Source organism: Suricata suricatta, chromosome 17 (assembly GCF_006229205.1).
Source record: "Suricata suricatta isolate VVHF042 chromosome 17, meerkat_22Aug2017_6uvM2_HiC, whole genome shotgun sequence".
Classification (NCBI taxonomy): Eukaryota; Metazoa; Chordata; class Mammalia; order Carnivora; family Herpestidae; genus Suricata; species Suricata suricatta.
In genome coordinates, this window is record NC_043716.1 from 40,975,352 (window position 1) to 40,993,078 (window position 17,727).

The following is a 17,727-nucleotide window of genomic DNA, read 5'->3' on the forward strand; positions in this document are numbered from 1 at the left end:
CGTCGCGGCCGCTGTCCCCAGCCCGCCCCGCGCCCGCGCGCCCCCGGCTCACAGATGTGCTGCGATGGCGCGCGCGGGATGCGGCGCTGGAACCACACGCTCAGGCCGTCCTCCTGCAGCCGGTACAGCCGCTCCTTGTGCCACGTCCGCGAGCGGATCTTGCAGAGCCGGGAGCCCCGCAGCATGGCACGCACATCCTCGTCCTCCGTCAGGCCTGCGGGGGGAGGGAGGGTGCCGGAGGGCGTCGGGGCCTGGCCTCGCCTCACTCTCTCCCTCGTCCCAGCAGGCAGCCGGCCTGCCTCGCAAGTCCTCACAGGTCCCTCTTCCTCTCCCCAGCAGAACTCGGCCCCAGTACGGGGTTTGGCGGTAGCCCAAGGGCCTGCTCGCGTTCCACCCAGCCCCCAAGGAGGGTGCCCATACCTCCTCTCACCTAGCAGCTGCCTCCGGAGGCCCTCCGAGCAGAGCAAGCCCTTAGGCATCGCCTGGGACTCAGGCCTCCCTAAAGGTCACCCTTTCTGCCACTGCCTTCCATTCAGGCCTCCAGACTTCAAGACCAGAATCTGCCACCAGTAACCTTTTTTCCCTTGACGTGAAACCCTGACCCTCAAGAAGGTAGTGTCACTGTCTAACCTAAATCTCTCTTGCTGCCACCCAAGCTGCTCAACTTTGCTGTCCCCAAGACAAGGGAGGACAGCAGAGGCCACTCTGGCTCCACGGTCACAGGCCAAGGACTTGGGGACCAGCCCCTGCCTTGGCAGCCTGTGGCCTTTTTGCGTCCAGCTGAAAGCATGGTCTGTGACACTTGGCACTCCCCCTCGCCCAGTCACTGTCACAGTCCCATGTACCCCCACACATGCTCTCCACAGTGTCCACTTTCCCTAAGAAGATAGGCTTACAGAACGTGTACCTCGTGCCTGCCCCAACTCGTGCATTAACACACGAGAAAACAAGTGCAGAGAATCTTAAGTGACTTGCCAGAATCCCAGGGCCAGGAAGTGGTGCAAGCAGGCTTCAGACCCTGGAGGTGGAGCTCCAGCACCTTTGCCCATGGCCACTACACTGAATCTCTCTGCTCCTCTGCCCCTTCTCCTTGCCATCATGGTCACGGGCGGGGGCGGGGGGGGGCAGCAGGGCGGGGAGAGGGGAGAACAGAATCCAAATTCAAGGGTCCAGGGAGGCAAATCCCACCTCTGTCACTTCCGAGCTACACAGCCTGGGTGGCAGTGACCCGAGTGCTCTGAGCCTCATGTTCTCCGTGCACAGAATGAAAGCCACAGTAGGACCTCCTGCAAATTCCAAACGTCAGCCAAGATAGCTTGCCCATCCCGGTGGTGCCAGATCCTGCTCCAGTTTGCCTCATTAGAGGTCCACACCAAGGGGACAACAGAAAGAGTGGGAACCCAGCAAACTGAAGGGTCCACGCCCTTTGGAAGGGGGAGGGGCAGCCAGGAGTGGATGAGGGCCTGGAGTTTCCAGAGAACAGGAAGCTGGATTTGTATGTGAAGCCACCAGATTTTTCAGTGTTGGCAACCAAAATCAAATTGAAACAACCCCCCCGCCCAAAACACCACTGTGTGGGCCAAATGAACAGGACAGTGGGCCTCTCTTCCTCCCTTGATTTTAACAAGCCTGCACCCAATATGGGCTTGGCTCTAGGCTTTGTGGCCCCAAGGCCCCCTGCTTGTTGTAAACTCTGGCCTGTGGAGCCAGGTCTAAGTCCCTGGACATTCCTCTCTCATTCTCCTGGAGCCTTTGTAGGATCCTTCTTGCTTCTCTTCCTTACACAAGAGTCCTTTGGGGACCAGCTCGGACACTATCTCCTCCTGAAGCCTTCCTTGATTTGTCCTCAAATGGGCATTATCCCTCCCTGATCACCAACAGCATTCTTTATTTTAACAAACAAACACCCCATCTAAACTGTACTTTTGGTGAACTTTAATAAACCCAAGGCCAGGGATAAAGTCTCACATCTGCACCTCAGTGCACATCCCAGAGCCAGACCCGCAGCCAGTGTTTTCTGAAAGGGGCAGCAGATGTACCAGCAACTGGGGAATTAAGGACATTCTGCTTCTCCCCCCCACCCCCCGCTCTACCCTCTCTGTCCTTTCCTTATGGGCCAGGGTTCCTGAATCACCCAGAGAAGTTTGCAAAACCTGCAGCCCAGAGATTCTGGTCTGGCAGGTGTGGGTTGGGCCTTGGATATGTATGTTTAAAAATCTACCCTGTGACTTTGAGGGTGACTGTGATTGAGAATCAGGGCCTCTGGGCTAGGAGGAGAAGCCTGCCATCCAGAGGAGCCTATAGAGCCCTTTGGGGCTAGCCTGTGGCCCTAATGGCCCTCAGGATTTAGACTGGCCCCTGGGTTAGTGCCCATCTGGTGCCCTCTAGTTCAGAAGGGGTGGTAGAAACTTCCTCTTTCCAAAGAGCTAGAACGTGGCATGCACCAGGCCAAGAGACTCACCAGACCCTCAGCCCCCTACTCCCACATCTGGGCAGTTTCTGAATTCCTTCAGCCTGAAAAGCAATGGGCTGGGGGGCAGGACATTCAGCAGACCCTATAATGCTACCACAACCGGGCCTGTGTCTCCTCCACCTCCTCAGCTGTGGGAGAGAAACCCCTCATTCCCGTGACAAGCAGGCTTTGCAGCTGGGGCCACCTCCCCTGACCCGGCCAGCCCTCTGATGCCAAGCCCATAGTTGGGGAGGGTGGGAGGAAGGGGGGCTGGTGAATGACTAAGGCCGGAAATGGAGGTGAGTCACTCAGGGCCTGCTTAGTCCAGAGTCTTTTCTGCGAACAGAATGTCAAGACAGGGAGCCTGAACTTCTGATCAGCTCTCCACTGGGACAGGTTCCCATGTTGAGGGGGCCCCTGCTCTTGGCCTTCCTCCCCAGCTCCCCAGGAGCCTGTTGGGGGAAGGGTGACATTCCAGTCTGTCTGCCCAAGTGGCACTGGCCCCTGGACCACACTGTCTGCCCCCTCTCCCCCATCCAATGGAAAAGCCCAAGAGAACGGGAGTTCAATTCCAGGCTGAGCCAGGTACTGAGTCCCTGGGGAGGTAACACGCTTTCCCCATTGCTTGAGCTTCCAAACCCTGGAGAGTGAGTGGATTAGGGTGCCAGACAGGAAGGGCAGGACCAACAGAGGTAAGGGGGTGAGGTCAGGCCCCGGGCAGCGATGCTGTGGCGCACCTGGCTCTCTGCCCAGGCACCCAGGAAACATTTATAGGCCCTGCCAGGCCCCAAACACATAGATGGTTCCTCAACCTCATTCCTACCTGCTTGGAGCAGGTGTGCCTGCTTCCTCCCCCGTGTGGTTTCCGTGGGTTATCTATCTAAACAACTCTGCCTGGGGCGCCTGGGTGGCTCAGTCGGTTAAGCGCCGGCTTCGGCTCAGGTCATGATCTCACGTTCGTGGGTTTGAGCCCCGCGTCAGGCTCTGTGCTGACAGCTCAGAACCTGGAGCCTGCTTCAGATTCTGTGTCTCCCTCTCTCTCTGATCCTCCCCTGCTCGCACTGTCTCTCTCTGTTTCTCAAAAATAAATAAAACACATTAAAAAAATTTAAACATCTCTGCCTTGAACCTAGAGCTGGGCCACCTTGACTCACCAGATGGAGGGATAACCATGAAATAACAGCTCTAAAAATGATGACCAAGGGGCGCCTGGGTGGCTCAGTCGGGTAAGCCTCCAACTTCGGCTCAGGTCAGATCTCACGTTCGTGGGTTCAAGCCCCGCGTCAGGCTCTGTGCTGACAGCTCAGAGCCTGGAACCTGCTTCCGGTTCTGTGTCTCCTTCTCTCTCTGCCCCGCCCCCTATCATGCTCTGTCTTTCTCTGTATCAAAAATAAATAAAACATTAAAAAAAATTTTTTTTAAATAAAAATAAAAATGATGACCAATAGCCAAAAGACAGAAACAACCCAGAGGTCCATCAGCAGATGAATGGATAAGCAAAAGGTGGTGTAGACAGACTGGAATATTATTCAGCCATAGAAAGGAGTGAGATCTGGTCTTGCTCTATAGCCATAAAAGGACAGTGTATGATTCCACTAAAAAGTGGCACCTAGAAGAGCCAAATTCGTAGAGATGGGCTATATGCCGTATAGACTCCATAAACAAAAATTCAGAGCCAGAACGTAATTAGAGGTTACTAAGGCCCAGGGGAAGGGGGAAGGGGCCATTACTGGTTAACAGCTACTGAGTTTGTGTTTCGGGTAATGGAAAAATTTTGGAACTAGCACAACACTGTGAATGCATAACATTGTGAATATAACCAACACCACTGAAGTAGCCACTTCAAAAAGTGGTCAGAATGGCCAATCTGATGATATGTTTTTTGGCCACAATTTAAAAAATTAACAATGCAATACGCCAGAAACCGTTGTATACTTTCAAGGCGTGAATCATATATGTTCATATCCCAACAAAGCTGTTCAAAAGGCACAGAGCAGCTAACTTATCCAGGGTCCTGAGGTGGCAGGTGGTGGAGCCAGAATGGATTGAAAGGTGGGGAGGTGCCTAGTCCCCTAAAGAGCTGTGCACTCAGTTAGGGCCCGGCCCACAGTGAGCACGCAATAAATTGTAATAAAGGAAAGTGAGGCAGTGGCCCTGGAGGAACGAGGGACCCAGGTATCCCCATAAGTCTGTCCTTGTCAGTCTGACGGCCTCTAGATGGGCCCTTCTCCAGCCTCGTTCAGCGTTGTCAGCTGGGGACACCTTCTCTAGGCCAGAGGGAGGTGAGGAATGGCCAGGCCCAGTGTCCCAACTATCACCCTCAGCCTGGGCGGTTCAGTCTGTGTGTGGTCTGAGACCTGAGCAGTCTGTGTCGGCGGCCAAGGTCACGGGCAGGAGGCTGTCTCAGGGGCAGAGCTGGAAGGGGCCGTGGGGAAGTCAAGTCCATCTCTGATCCTCAACGTCCCTTGCTCATAGATGGGGCACTGAAATTCTGAGCGGGTGAGCTGGGTATTCTGACAACAGCGTGGGTTCCCAAGGCAGGGAGGGACGCAGGGGCAGTGCAGTGGGCAGGCCAGGGCTGGAGTGGACCAGCAGTAGGGGTGAGGGCACAGCTGCCGTGTGGCTACAGGGTGTGTAGACAAGAGGGGTGATATGTAGGCAAAAGAGTGTGAAAAGAATAGGCCCACAGTAAGGGTGTGTGTTGGTTGGTGTGTGCATATAGGGGATGTGTGCACTGGTGTGTGTTGTGTGTGTGTGTGCACGTGCTTGCGCCAGCACTCGCGTAGAAAGGGCACACGGGGCTCCAGCAGGAATGTGAGACATGCAGGGAACAACATCGGCTGACAGCTTCATGCCAAGTGGGGGAGGAGAGGAAGAGAAGCTTTCCCTGGTGGCGCTGGGAGGGAGTAGCCCGGGGCGAGCGGTCCCAGACACCTTCCCGCCCTAATCCTCTGGCCAGCAGGCAGCCCCAGCTCTTCAGGTGTCACGCGTGTCCCCCTGGCCCGGCCTGGCTGCCACACCCAGGGCCAGAGCCCGGTGGAGCTCAGCGCCAGAGACCATAACACCCCTTGAAGAGTCAACAAAGTCAGGAAAGGCAGGCAGTGCTTTCCCCGTCCCTGGCTCGACGTGTGCGACGAAGGTGGCGGCAAGGCCAGAACAGGCATGAAACCTATTTGGGGGAAGAGGTCATAAGAGGGGGCACCCCTAGAGCTGAAGAAGTAGGGGACGGGAGGAGGGCCTCAAGGCATGACAGAGCCAGCCCCCTGGTCCTGCTTGGCATGCCCCCAGCTCAGAAAGAACGGCTGCCTGGCCTCCCCTCCCGCCAGGCCAGGCACCTGCCAGGACCCCCGGCTGCCAGGTTCACCCACGGCAGCCCACTCACCCTGCAGGAGACGTCCCGGGCAGGCCATGGGGGGGAGCCCTCTTGCCCCTGCCACATTTAGTGGCGTGTGCAGGCTGGGAGGAGAAGGAGCAGGATTCTGCCCACTCAGTGCTCTGCTTGCTGGCAGGATTAGGGGCAGGGCGGGGCCATCAGGGGCACAGGCACAGACAGGGGACAGGGCTGTCAGATAAAACTCAGGATGCCCCGTTAAATTCAAATTTTGGATCAGCAATGAGTCACGTTTTAGTAGGAGTTTGTCCCGAATCGTTTGTTGTTTATTTGAAATTCACATGTAACCGGGCATCCTGTATTTTATTTGGCAAGCCTGTGGGGACACCTCTAGAGGCTGGCAGGGCCTCTGTGGAGGAAGGGAGTAGCAGGCCATCTCCGGGCATAAATCCCTCACTCATTCGCTTAGACTCTGTGCCAGACACCTGGGTTCAAATCCTCTCTCAGCTTTGAACCTCTGCAAATCTCAGTTTCTCATTTGTAAAATGAGGTGAAAGGTCCCACAAACCTCAGACGATTGTGGGCATTAAATAAGCTAATATGTGAAAAGCGCTCGCCATAGTGTTATAAAGGTGTTAATTAGTGTTCATTAATTCTGGCAATAAAGAGCCATCATTGAAAATGAGGCTTTGGCTTCGCCCTGTGGGCCTTGGCAGGTGACTTCACCCCTCCACCAGGGCAGCACCAGTGAGGACAGCAGCAACACCTTCCCCCTCCCGCCCCCCCCCTCCCCAGGTGCCAAGGATTAAGTAGGTTCTGGACTGATGCAAGCTCAGCATTATGTCTGGCCTCAGTCGCAGGTGCTTACTGAGTTCGAATTCTCTCCAGCTATTCCCTGGCTTCCTGGGGACAGGCTAAGCCCACAGTCCTTGTGGGGGCGGGAGGGGAGGGACAGGCGAAGCACCCCAGACTCCACAGATGAGTCGCACTGGGTGTTCCCCCCAGGATGGCCTGAAAAGCCCTTTCTTTTCCTTGGGCCTCTCGGAGTCTTCAACCTCCAAGTCACTCCCTGCCCAAGTCTCTCAAGGGGACCTGAAATAAATCTGTTCTCTGTTAGCCTAAGGGGTGTGGCCCCCACCGTGACAGGGGGCCATCTGGGGAGGAGCTAGGGTTGCCGTGGTCGGGGAAGGTACCTAGGCGCTGGGCCCAGTCCTTGATTGCTTGAAGGGCCGGGCCCCAGGACACCTGGGTCGGTCTCCACCCTGTCCCTGGAGTCCGTGAGGCCCAAGGAAGCTGCATGCCCCAGAAATGGGACATTCCTTTCTTGGCAGTCACTCAGCAGGACAGGGCAGTGGTGGGAAGGAAGGACGGCCCAGGTGACATTCTGACACCCACATAGTTCCTGATGGTGTTCCGGTGAAGGGATGCCTTGAGGTCCCGTGCGGCTTTACTCAGCCAGTGAGTGCTGAGTCTTGGGTTCAGCTGTAATGATTTGTCTTCAGGTGTCAGCTTAGTGGCTACTAAACTGTGTGCTCCCCGAGCGCAGAGTGCTGTGTTATTCATCTCCGGAGCCCTGGCCCCTGGCACAGCGCCATGGCACACTGATAGGGACAAGCAAACGTGTGTGGAATGAAGGAGCAGGCGGGTATGCAGGGCATTACCCCAGCCCTGCCAGTGGCTGACTCCCAGAACTGCTTCTCTGGCCCGACACCACCAGCCCTGGATGTCTCGGTGGCACCTCTCCTCCCCCATGGCCATCCTCCTCTCCCCAAGCACCGAGGCTCCGTAGCCCAAAGAATGACGCTGCCATTCACCAGGGACACCTTTCAGATCCCACCGACCACAGAGCCCAGCCCAGTCCACCTCCTCAGTGGTTCTGGAATCACATTCGGGTTGCACTGGCCCAAGTCTGAGCAGCACCATAGCTTGACCAACTGATTCCTCGGCCTCCCTCCTCTGGCTCTCCCCGATTCACCCCTGCCTTTGTACAATGTGCCCCTACTCTGCACAAGCCCTGGTTCCCTCCTCCTCCCTGAGACCTTCTGGGGCCCTTGCTGGCCTTTATAAGGCAGGGCCTTGAGGATGTGGCCCCCTCCTGCCACTCCCCTGGGCCTCCCTCCAGTCTCCCTCCAGCGCTAGGGGTGCAGCCAGGGCTCTCCCATCTGACTTGCCCTCTCCCTTCCTAGTCTTATTTCTCTGACCTCCTTGCTGAGGCCTCAGCTCTCTAAAGGGCCAGAACTGTGTCTATCTTGTTTGTTACTGAATCCCAAGACAGCATACCATAGACACACAATACATGTCTGCTGGATGCATGAATGATCGGGCAGGAGAGCAAAGATCGTGTGTCTTAGTTTCCTTAAGGAGAGTGCCAGGCTCGCTCAGACATCGTCAATGCTCTCAATCAATTCGGATCGAATGAGTGACAGGAGGCAGAGTAAGAACAAGTGGGACAGTGTCAAAGAGAAGGCAAGACTGAATTCTGCCCCAAGATTCACACTGATCTCCTGGGCAGCCCTGCCCTGTTCCCCCAGCCCCACACTCCACCTCTCTATCATTAACCATTTACTAACATCGTTTCCAAATACACTTCAGTTTCATGATAGTTTACATTTTATAAAATATTCACGCCGCACACACACCCCTCATTCAAGTCACTCAACCAGCCAGTCGGTGACACTTTGCTCAGACTCTGAGAGGGTATCAGGGGCAGTGTGGCTGGGCACAGCCACCATGCTAGCCTTTGCCCTTAACAAGCTGTGCGGTCATTGACGAATTCTTTGACTTCTCCGCATTGGTTTTCTCATCTGTGAAATGGGAATTATACCAGGGGCCTCTCAGGAGGGTGAGGAAAATTGAACTAACTATGCCACCTATGTAACTACCCAGGGCCAGGCCAGTCTCTGGGAGATGTTTAATAAGCCACAGTTACATTCCTTCCTTGCAGTGACTTCCCCCAAACCTGAGTCGGGAACTCTGCCCTTCTGACTCCAAGGGCAGCGTTCTCACCAGTTAGACCAGTCCTACCAGTGCTATGTGGCTGCTGCAACCCCTGTGGGGGCTGCAGGGTTGGAGGGCTGGCTTGGGAGGCCGGCCTCTTCCACAGCTCTCCTGCCGTCCGAAGGGCGGCCAAGAACCCAGCATGCTCGGAGGCTCCCACAGACCCTAGAGGGCACAGGAGGTTGGGGAGGCGAGCGAGGGACACCCCGAGTCTGTCTCTCCCACTCTATTCAACAGGTCCTGGGGACCCCAATCCGAGCCCAAACGCAAATTCGGGCACGCCCCGCGGGCGCCTCCTGGTGGGAAGCAAAGGCCACCCGGGCGTCTCGCTCTTCCCGGGAACGTCGGGGGACCCCAGGTACGACCCCCAGCCGGAACAGGGCTGCCATTCCGACCCTCGCCTGACTCCCCACAACCCCTCGCAGCTGGGAAGCCCACGACGGCCCGCCCGCACCGCCCGGCCCTCCCAGGAGGACCCCATGGCCGTCGGCGCCCACCCGAGCCGTACCCCGCGGATCACTGACCCATCTTCTTCAGCGCCCGCAGCCCGGGCCTCTTGGTGCTGCTGTCCGGGGGCGCGAGCAGTACGGGCGCAGCGACCTGGGCCGGCACCGGGGGCTCCGCGGGTCGGCGGCGGTAAATCCTCCAGCGGCCACACAGCATGGCTCGGTGGGGCCGGGGCCGGGCCTGGGGTCTGCGCGCGGGGACAGGGCAGCGGGGGCGCCGCTCAGGCCCGGCCCCGGCTCTGCGCGCGGTCCGGAGCGGAGAAACTTAGCGGCGCCGGGAAGGAGTCGGGGAGAGGAGGTGTCTGGAGAAGGGAAAGAGGGAGGGACGAGGTCGCGAGAAGGAGGGACGGGGAGGAGGGGGCGGAGCTGAGGACAGCGCTGGGGAGGCGCGAGGTGGATGGGCGGGGGTGGGGGTGGGGGTGGGGGTGGGGGTGGGTGGCGACCCCAGGCCGGGAGGTGCCCCCTCTGCGAGATGTGAGAAGGGAAGGGGTCCGCTCGCGTCCCATCCCCCAAGTCCCCGCGTCCACCTCCCCATTCTCCTCCCAGTGCTCAGATCCCAGCCGCATCGGTGACGCGAACCCCTGTTGCGGGAAGGGGGCAGGGAAGGGGGCGATGATTGCCCTCTGGCACAGTGTCTCCGTTCTCTGGACCCTGACTCGATGTGGACTCAGGACGCCTCGCTCTTCCCCTTCCCCTTCCCTGTCCCGCAGGAGGCCTCAGAAGGGAGCCAGACCAGAGACCAAATCTGCGGGGCGGCTCGTCCTGGGCCAAGGGTCCTCGGGCCGGCCCGGAAAGCCGAGAGAACCCCAGGAGCAAAGCCAAGCATGAGGGCAGCCCCAACTGGAGGGGTGGGGGAGCGGGAAGTGGTGGTTGGGGGTAGGAAGGTTCTGGCTGTGATGTCATAGGATTAACCCTCTCGGCGTCAGTTGCCAGCCCCTCAGTGGCAGAAGTCTCAAAGCTGACTGGTCTGGGGAAGATGGGGTGACACTAAGTCATATTAGAATTCCCAGCAGAACTCCGGTTCTGGGTTCAAGCCTTGGAAGGACTGGCGTTCCAGTGGGCGATCGATTGCCCGGGGACGGCCGCCGCAGCCAGTGTAGATATCCGTGACATCAACCCATGGGTGAGCGTCGAGTGTGGGTCCTGGTGACCGTCTCGTGTGTTCACTTACTGTATGTGAAACCATCAGAATATTTGCGCTCGAAGGGTGGGATGGCAGGAGACTAATCATTTTAACATTATCTGCAGCAATTACCCTAAATTTTTAGGGTGCGGAGAGATGGATCACACCGCCACTCGGCGGCGGCCAAGAGCGTGGCATCTCAAAGAGAAAGCTTAGTTTCTCAGGACCTAGATATGCCACCTACTTGCTCTAGCCCGTTCTCAGATATCCTCAACCCAGAGATTTGGCATACTGGTTTGGATACCCTCGCCTGTCTGGATATTCTTTTTGTACTTTTGATCCTGCAATTCCTTCCTCCAGGAATTACCTTCCTCATTCTTCTCCTGGCTTACACTTAGGTTTTCCAAAACTCAGCTCCAATGCCCCTCCTCCAGAGCCCCTTCAGAATCCCCTCTTCCTCCAGAATATAACTCCTTTTATTATCTCCAGCTCCTGAAGGGGTCTAAGGAGCTGAATTAGGTCGCTCGGATTTGCAGGACCGGAGTTCAGAGGACAGACACCGGTTTCCACCGGGGGGCGCGAGGACTCCGTGTCATTTTACTACGTCCACCAGGTGGCGCTGCCTCCCGCCTCTGGTCCTCCAAGGTTGGGGAGCTTGCCGGCGGATACGCCTCTACTGATTGGGAGAGCCGCACCTAAACTATTTGCATAATCTTGAAAGGGCCACGCTGAGTGGTTGAGATATAGAAGCAGAAGCTGAAACGAGCCCTCTCATTGGCTTAATTTCCCCCCTGCGTCCGCATCCCGGTCAGATTGGGCCCGGAGGTCAGTCGGAAGCCTCCGGCTAGTGGTGAGACCGGACCTAAGTCCGCGTATTAGGCGCTGCAGGGTGAGTGCCGACTGGCCGGGCGGCTGGGGTGGGGGACCCCAGGGCAGAATGAGTGGAGGACCAAGGTGGGAGACGGTTGGTCCCGCTCTGACTCCTCTTAGCTTGCTCATTCTCCAGTTTAGGAGTTGGAAATGTGCGTCTAGAAAGGGACAGCGGCTCTCGGCACCTGTCTCCACCCACCCACCCACCCACCGAGGTCCTAAATCCCCGCCCTGCCCCCCCCCCCCATTCTGCTTTGGGGTAGGAAAAGGAGTCTCAGCTGCAGATCCTGACCTCCCGCGGTACCTCACTCAGGTCTAGAGCTTAGTTTGCCCCTCTGGAAAGTGGACCACTGGCTTATGGAGGTGGGTGCCAGGGTGACCGTGGAGGTCTGCTCATACGGAGGCTTGTTCTTATAGAGTCGCTCAAAAGTAGGTCCCCAAGGTTCCGAGCCACGCGGTATGGGTACTGAGGACGAAAGCCCAGAACCGGACTGCCAGAAGCAGTTCCAGGCCGCAGTCAGTGTCATTCAGAACCTGCCCAAGAATGGTGAGAGCACTGGGGACCTGCACTTGGGGGGTCAAGAAGATTGGGGTCTGCTTCCTAGGAGGCTCTGATCCCTGCAGTTTTTAAAGAAGAGTCCCTGCCTGGGCCGCCCTGGGGATCTCCTCTGCTGCCTGTCCCTGTCCAGCTGGGTGGGACCCCTCACCATCTCTGCCTATTCCAAGGTTGGGTGGTTCTCCCCCCACTTCCACTCTCTTGGAGCTGGGGGTGATGCTCTGCCTTCCACTTCCCCATCCCCTGCCCAGGCTCTTACCGCCCTTCTTATGAAGAGATGCTGAGATTCTATAGCTACTACAAGCAAGCTACCATGGGACCCTGCCTGGTCCCGAGGCCTGGGTTCTGGGACCCAATTGGACGATATAAGTGGTGAGCCCCCTACCCACCCGGCAAACAAGCCTCAGCTCTCAACCAACTTCTCACAGCTCCCTGGCCCCCATCCCCTCCCCAGGGATGCCTGGAACAGCCTAGGCAAGATGAGCAGGGAGGAAGCCATGACTGCCTACATCGCTGAGATGAAGCTCATGGCACAGAAGGTAGGGAGAGGCTGCAGGCTTCTTTCTGTCCCCAAGGTCTCAGCTAGGTGGCTTATCTTCTACCCTTCCAAGGCTGACCTCCATTATGTGTATTGCACATTGACACCCCTGTGGGAAATTACTACCATCATGCTATCTCTCTAACACTGCTTGTCTCTGGTCCCTGACTGGGCACAGGGTGGAAGGGACCCAGTTCAAGTGGGATAGGAGGACAGCGGTAGGAAGGGCAGGCCGCTACCCAGTAGACCCCCTCTTCCACAGGTGATCGACACAGTGCCCCTGGGCGAGGTGGCAGAGGACATGTTTGCTTACTTCGAGCCCCTGTACCAGGTGATCCCCGATATGCCGAGGCCCCCGGAAACCTTCCTGAAAAGGGTCACAGGTCAGGCCCCCAGGTCGGGAGCTCCACAAGTGCCGAGTGAACTTTCTGAGGTCCAGGTGGAGGAGGCTGCTCAATTGGAGGGGGATTTGGTGGCAGAGGGCTCCAGGCGATGTCCCCGTAGACACTCCAGCAAGCGCCACTGCTGGAGTGGGTCTCAGGCAAAGCCCACGGCTCATGAGGAGCGGCAGGGGCTGATCTCACTGGGAAGCACCAGCCTCTTCCCAGCCCCACCTCTGGGTGCTATGTCTTGGCAGGTTGGAAAGAGCAGGCACTGAATGGAGGTGCTGGGGCTGCCCCAGAGTTTCCCTGCCTCCCCAGGGAACCAGCACTCCCAAATCCAGGTCAGTGGCTGGGTGGAGGGACAGGGAGCCAAACTCGGAGGGTGGGTGGGGTGGGTAAGGGCAGACAGCTGGATGGCACACCTCATGCCCACAGACACTGAGACCTCCTGTGTTGCAAAGGCTAGGGGGCAGGTTCTGGGATTCTGTTTCCAGGACCTCACTTCCAGGGCTCATCTAGGCCTCCTGTGGCTGTATTTCTAGTGTTCCTACAACAGGTGCCTCTGCACCCCTCTCCTTTTTCCATAGCCTCCCTCTTGTCTCTAATGTTACCTATACCCTCCCCAGAGTCCCAGCCACCTAAGGACTTGGACTCCGAGGTTTTCTGCGATTCCTTGGAGCAGCTGGAGCCTGAGCTGGTGAGAGCACCCCCTCATTCCCTGCCTTCCCCACCCCACTGTGCCCTGGCTGCCCTCCTCCCACCCTTGGATCTGGTGTCTCCTCTCAGCAGGTCTGGACAGAGCAGAAGGCATCCCCTGGAGGAGAGCCTGACCCCAGAAACAGCTCCCTGCTCCCTGCAGAGAAAGGTGAGCCCTCGTGCAACACTTCACCCACTCCTGCCATTCCCTGTGACTCTGGTGCCCCAGGCTTTCCCCTGACTGCCTTCTTGGGGCTGAGGTGAAAGTCCAGCACTGGGCACTTGCCAAACAGCCAGACACCAGCCTGGATGGGCAAAGTCCCTGCCCGGCCTCCCATTTGGGACTGTCAAAGGACAATGGTTTCTGTCCAATCCCCTTCTAGCATTTCCATACGGGCCATGTCCCTTTAAGGGCACTTTCATAAATATTATCTCCTTTATTCCTCTGAGTAAGCAGCCCTGTGAAGGCGAAGCCATTTCCTCCTAACTTTCAGATGACAAAAATGAGGCTCAGAGAAGCTTCTGATTTGCCTAAAGTCACACAGCCAAGTGGCACTGCTGGCAGCCCGTTACTCAGCAACATGGATGGACTTTAGAGAAATCACATGCATGGATGGTACAAGGGACTGCGCTCCGCTATTTCCACTATTACTTTTCCCCAGAACTGCCCCCGCCTGCCACCACCCTGCCCCTAGCCGAGTTGCCCCGAGTCCCCTTCCCTGTGTGTCTGTGCTCCGCAGAGGGCAGCCCGCTGGGGTCCCAGGAATTGGACACGTGGCTGGTGGCGACAGTTCGGGCACTGCAGGAGAGCATGCGAGATGTGCAGGGTAGACTGCAGAACCTGGAGGGCATGCCCCGCCTCCTGGAGCAGGTGAGCCACCCCAACGCCCAGGGCAAGATAGAGGCAGAACTGCAAGGGTCTCTGTCCTGGTGTCCTCCTGGAAGCCACTTACGTCTTTCCTCCTAACTCCCCCCGCTGCCCGCATCCCTGCCTCCTTCAGAGCGTGTGGCTTGTGATGCAGGCAGGCTAGGCAGGGCTGAAGCGCTTCCACCCTGGAAGGGAGAATGGGAAAGGCCCTCCTTTCCTGCTCTTACCTCCGCCTGCCAGAATAGACACTGAGCATGGAGACTAATTCCAGCAGGTTGGAAGGCTAGGGTGTGCCTGTTCTTGGCCCTGGAGCCAGGGGTCCCTGTGGCCAGATTTAGGGTTTGCTCCCAAATGATTCAGGACTTGCATCCCTCACACCCTTCCCTCTCCTGCTAGATCTGCTTGGCCCTTACACCTGCTCCTGAGCTCTTGCAGAATCAATCACTGCCGCCATTCTGGGAGCCCCAGCTGAGCAGCAAACGGGTACTCCCCTTATCTCGTTTAATCCGCACAACCCTGGGAACTAGTTTTGTTTTTTTTATTTCCTGCTTACAGAAGAGGAAACCAAGTCTCTGAGACTGGGTAACTCACCTGAGGGCACACAGCCCGGAGGAACTTCACAGAGCTGCTGTGAGGCTTAGATGAGGTAGTGCCCACCACACAGGGAAGCCTTCTCCAACGGGCTTCGTTGTTACTGTTACTATTATGATTAGTTCCCTGGATGGAGCTGAGAACGGCCTCAGGTCTGTCTCCCTCCAAAGTTGGGGCTCCCCATTGACGGAGAAGGTCCATTCTTGAGAAGCTTGGGGAGGTGGGGGGCAGGAAGCGGCTGAATTGCTGGACAAGGGGGATCACGTGGGTGACCCCGAACCCCCTTGACACTGTGGGTGTCAGCCAAGGTGGCAGGAATTCCCAGACCCACCTTTCAACGCCACCCCCAAGGCTTTATTTATTGATTTTACTTTTAATGCATATGCTGAAGATTTTAAAGATTTCCACCCCAAAACAGCTGGTTTTCCATCTCTAAAAATAAGAACACTCCACTACCTAGCCCAAACGACATTTTAGCACACGCTTCATAGCTCACGTCCCCAGTCCAAAGTGAAATCTCCCCAGCTGTCCCGAAATTGCCTTTTCCAGCTGCTCTGTCCAGTTCAGACACACGTGCTGCGTTTGGCTTCTCTGTCCTTTAAGACTCCTTTAATCCGCACCAGGGCTTTCTCCTTGCTACCGACTTACGGAGACTGGGCCAGAGGTCCAGTAGACGGCTCCTTTCTGGGTCTCTCTGATTACATCCTCCTGGCTAGTTTCCATGACCAGAGTGTGGCAGATGTGACATTCTTCACATCAGGGGGCAAATATCTGGATGTCCCGCTGGTAATGGTTCTAGCATGGGCGGATGTAGAAGGGGTGACAGTCCGATGTCACTGCTGTTAAGTCATGTTTTCCTCTTGCCAGCCAGGGCATGGCCTGCTCCCCATGACCCCCATTTGCCACGTGATTTTTGACACTTAATGGATAAGCCTTGCCTGGATCAGTAATTTATTTGGAAAAAGAAATGTTGACTTTTAAAATTCTTATTCCTTTAACATTTATGAGGGTGACATTTTTCTGTAGAGTTTCATCTAGGATCTCCCTCAAGCACAGCGCCTTATGGAAAAGCAGAATAAATGCTTCATTCATTGTCTTTAATTACCTGTTTTAAAGTAAGGATTGATTGAACAGCCACCTCAACAGTGACAAATTTCCAACTTTCTCTTTGAGTATCATTATAGGTTAATGGATTTTAAAGATTCAGTATCTCAATCAACTGAAATTATTCTTTGTGATGCTTAGACTGTCTCACAATTTTGGTCAATGGAGATCCTTTCAAGCTGGGTCCTGTGTTCTTATAACATGGCCTCATTAATCTTTAAAAGCTTTCTTGTTTTCTGGTCCAAAATATCCCACATTCACCTCTACTTTCCCTGCTCGGGACCTGGAATTAGCCCCTTCTCCAAGGAGTGCTGGCTCCTTTTAGCAGAGAATGATTTAGAAGCTAAAATCTGAGCACCATTTGAAATATATGGCCCATCCTTTATAATATTGGGTGTTCAGGCCACACCAAAGGGCCACTGCTTTGTGGCCCAGTAGGAACAGCCTAGAAGCCAGTCTCTCCACCGCGCGGCTCCTACAGCACCTTTGGCACGGGCGGGGGGGCACTGGAGGCCTGTCAGGGATACACTGGGAACCCCAGGAGCCTTTCTCCTTTAGTGGTGCAGATTCAGGGGTAGGGCCTTCCCTGCCTCAGTTCTTACGATCTTAGGGAGGCAGAAGCCCCCACTTAGCTCAGCTCACCAAGCAGGTTCTAAGGAATTGCCGGGTCTGTGCTGAAGCCTGGGCCGGCCCCTGACTCCCTCCCTCTTGGCAGCAGAGGACCCCGCCCAGTGCCCGGCCATGGCCCCTCAGGCTCTCGGGTACCACGCTGCTCTTCTTCCTCCTGTGGCCCTTCATCGTCCAGTGGCTCTTCCGACAGTTTCGGACCCAGAAGAGGTGACTCTCGGTTGAGGGGTCTCTGTAGCCAACTGAGGTGGCTATGAGCTCCCTGTCCTGCTGTGCCCTGAGCCTCCCTAGGGTTTAGGAGAAGAACAGCATTAACTCTGTCCCCCGACCACTCAGTGTTTGGCTTTGCACCGCTCCCTTATTGGAGGTGGGGGTGGGGGCGCATTTAAGAGCCCACCTTTCCCCGCGGCCTCACGTGGACACCTTCTCCTCTCCCGCCCAAAGACCCAGGCTCCCCGGTGAGGGTGCAGGAGTGGTGCACGTCCCCGGTTCAGAGTCTGCCGTGACTCGGGGTGGGGCTGCTGGGTCTCGGCCTCCGCCCTCCCCACTCTCCCCACCCTCTGGGTCACCTGACTCTTCTCCCACCCCAGCGTCTCCCGGTGGAGGCCCAACTCTTGGGCAAGTTGGGACTTGGGCCGGGGCCTGGAAGAATGATTGGCTGAGAGGCTGCGGGAGGGACGCCAAGAGGCCCGGCCGAACTGGGGGGAGGGGAGAGAGCTCCGTTTTGCTGGGCTTCCTCCCCCTGCACACAACACACACTCAGGACGTCTTCACGGAAGATTCACTAACAAATGTTTCACTAAATAAAATAAGACCTTGATCTTCTGCCTTCTGGGTCCCCACGGAGTGAGGCGGGAAGCCGGGTCCAGGCGCGCAAGGCACAGGTCTCTTCCCCGCCCCTCCCCCAGTGCCCCCGAGGACGGTCCCGAGAGGCCGGCGGAGCTGGAGAAGGGAGCACTGGGACCCTGGGCCCGAAGGGGATGGGGTGGGGCAGGGCCGCCAGGGGAGGGGCGCGGCGCCCACCGCCACCGCGGCCGGGGAGTGGGCCCAGGTCGCGGCCCCGCCCCGTCGGAGGGAGGGGGGCC

At 57.0% G+C, this 17,727-nt stretch overlaps 2 protein-coding genes across 9 annotated transcripts in view; one reads left to right on the top strand and one right to left on the bottom strand.

The window, feature by feature from the left end:
* The window catches only part of PLCD3 (phospholipase C delta 3), an 18,482-nt gene extending 8,894 nt beyond the window's left edge, over nucleotides 1-9,588 (bottom strand). The window contains exons 1-2 of the mRNA XM_029928957.1: nucleotides 9,305-9,588; nucleotides 54-214 (exon numbers count right to left, since the gene is read on the bottom strand). Coding sequence (XP_029784817.1) covers nucleotides 54-214; nucleotides 9,305-9,443 — 300 coding nt within the window. The 5' untranslated portion in view covers nucleotides 9,444-9,588. The remainder of the gene's footprint in view (nucleotides 1-53; nucleotides 215-9,304) is intronic.
* A 1,601-nt stretch (nucleotides 9,589-11,189) lies between these two features.
* ACBD4 (acyl-CoA binding domain containing 4) lies at nucleotides 11,190-17,469 on the top strand. Of its 8 annotated transcripts, none has more exons than XM_029928573.1 (12): nucleotides 11,190-11,298; nucleotides 11,697-11,826; nucleotides 12,087-12,207; nucleotides 12,290-12,374; nucleotides 12,636-12,756; nucleotides 13,011-13,097; nucleotides 13,383-13,453; nucleotides 13,543-13,621; nucleotides 14,193-14,323; nucleotides 14,717-14,803; nucleotides 16,731-16,852; nucleotides 17,233-17,469. In XM_029928573.1, exons 2-12 carry the CDS (start codon nucleotides 11,739-11,741, stop codon nucleotides 17,294-17,296), a joined length of 1,056 nt encoding a protein of 351 aa, XP_029784433.1. In that variant the 5' UTR covers nucleotides 11,190-11,298; nucleotides 11,697-11,738; the 3' UTR covers nucleotides 17,297-17,469. The 8 variants fall into 8 exon arrangements, with proteins under 8 accessions (XP_029784433.1, XP_029784434.1, XP_029784435.1 ...); XM_029928574.1 differs by having other exon boundaries at nucleotides 13,546-13,621; XM_029928575.1 differs by lacking the exon at nucleotides 14,717-14,803.
* The last annotated feature ends 258 nt before the right edge of the window (nucleotides 17,470-17,727 follow it).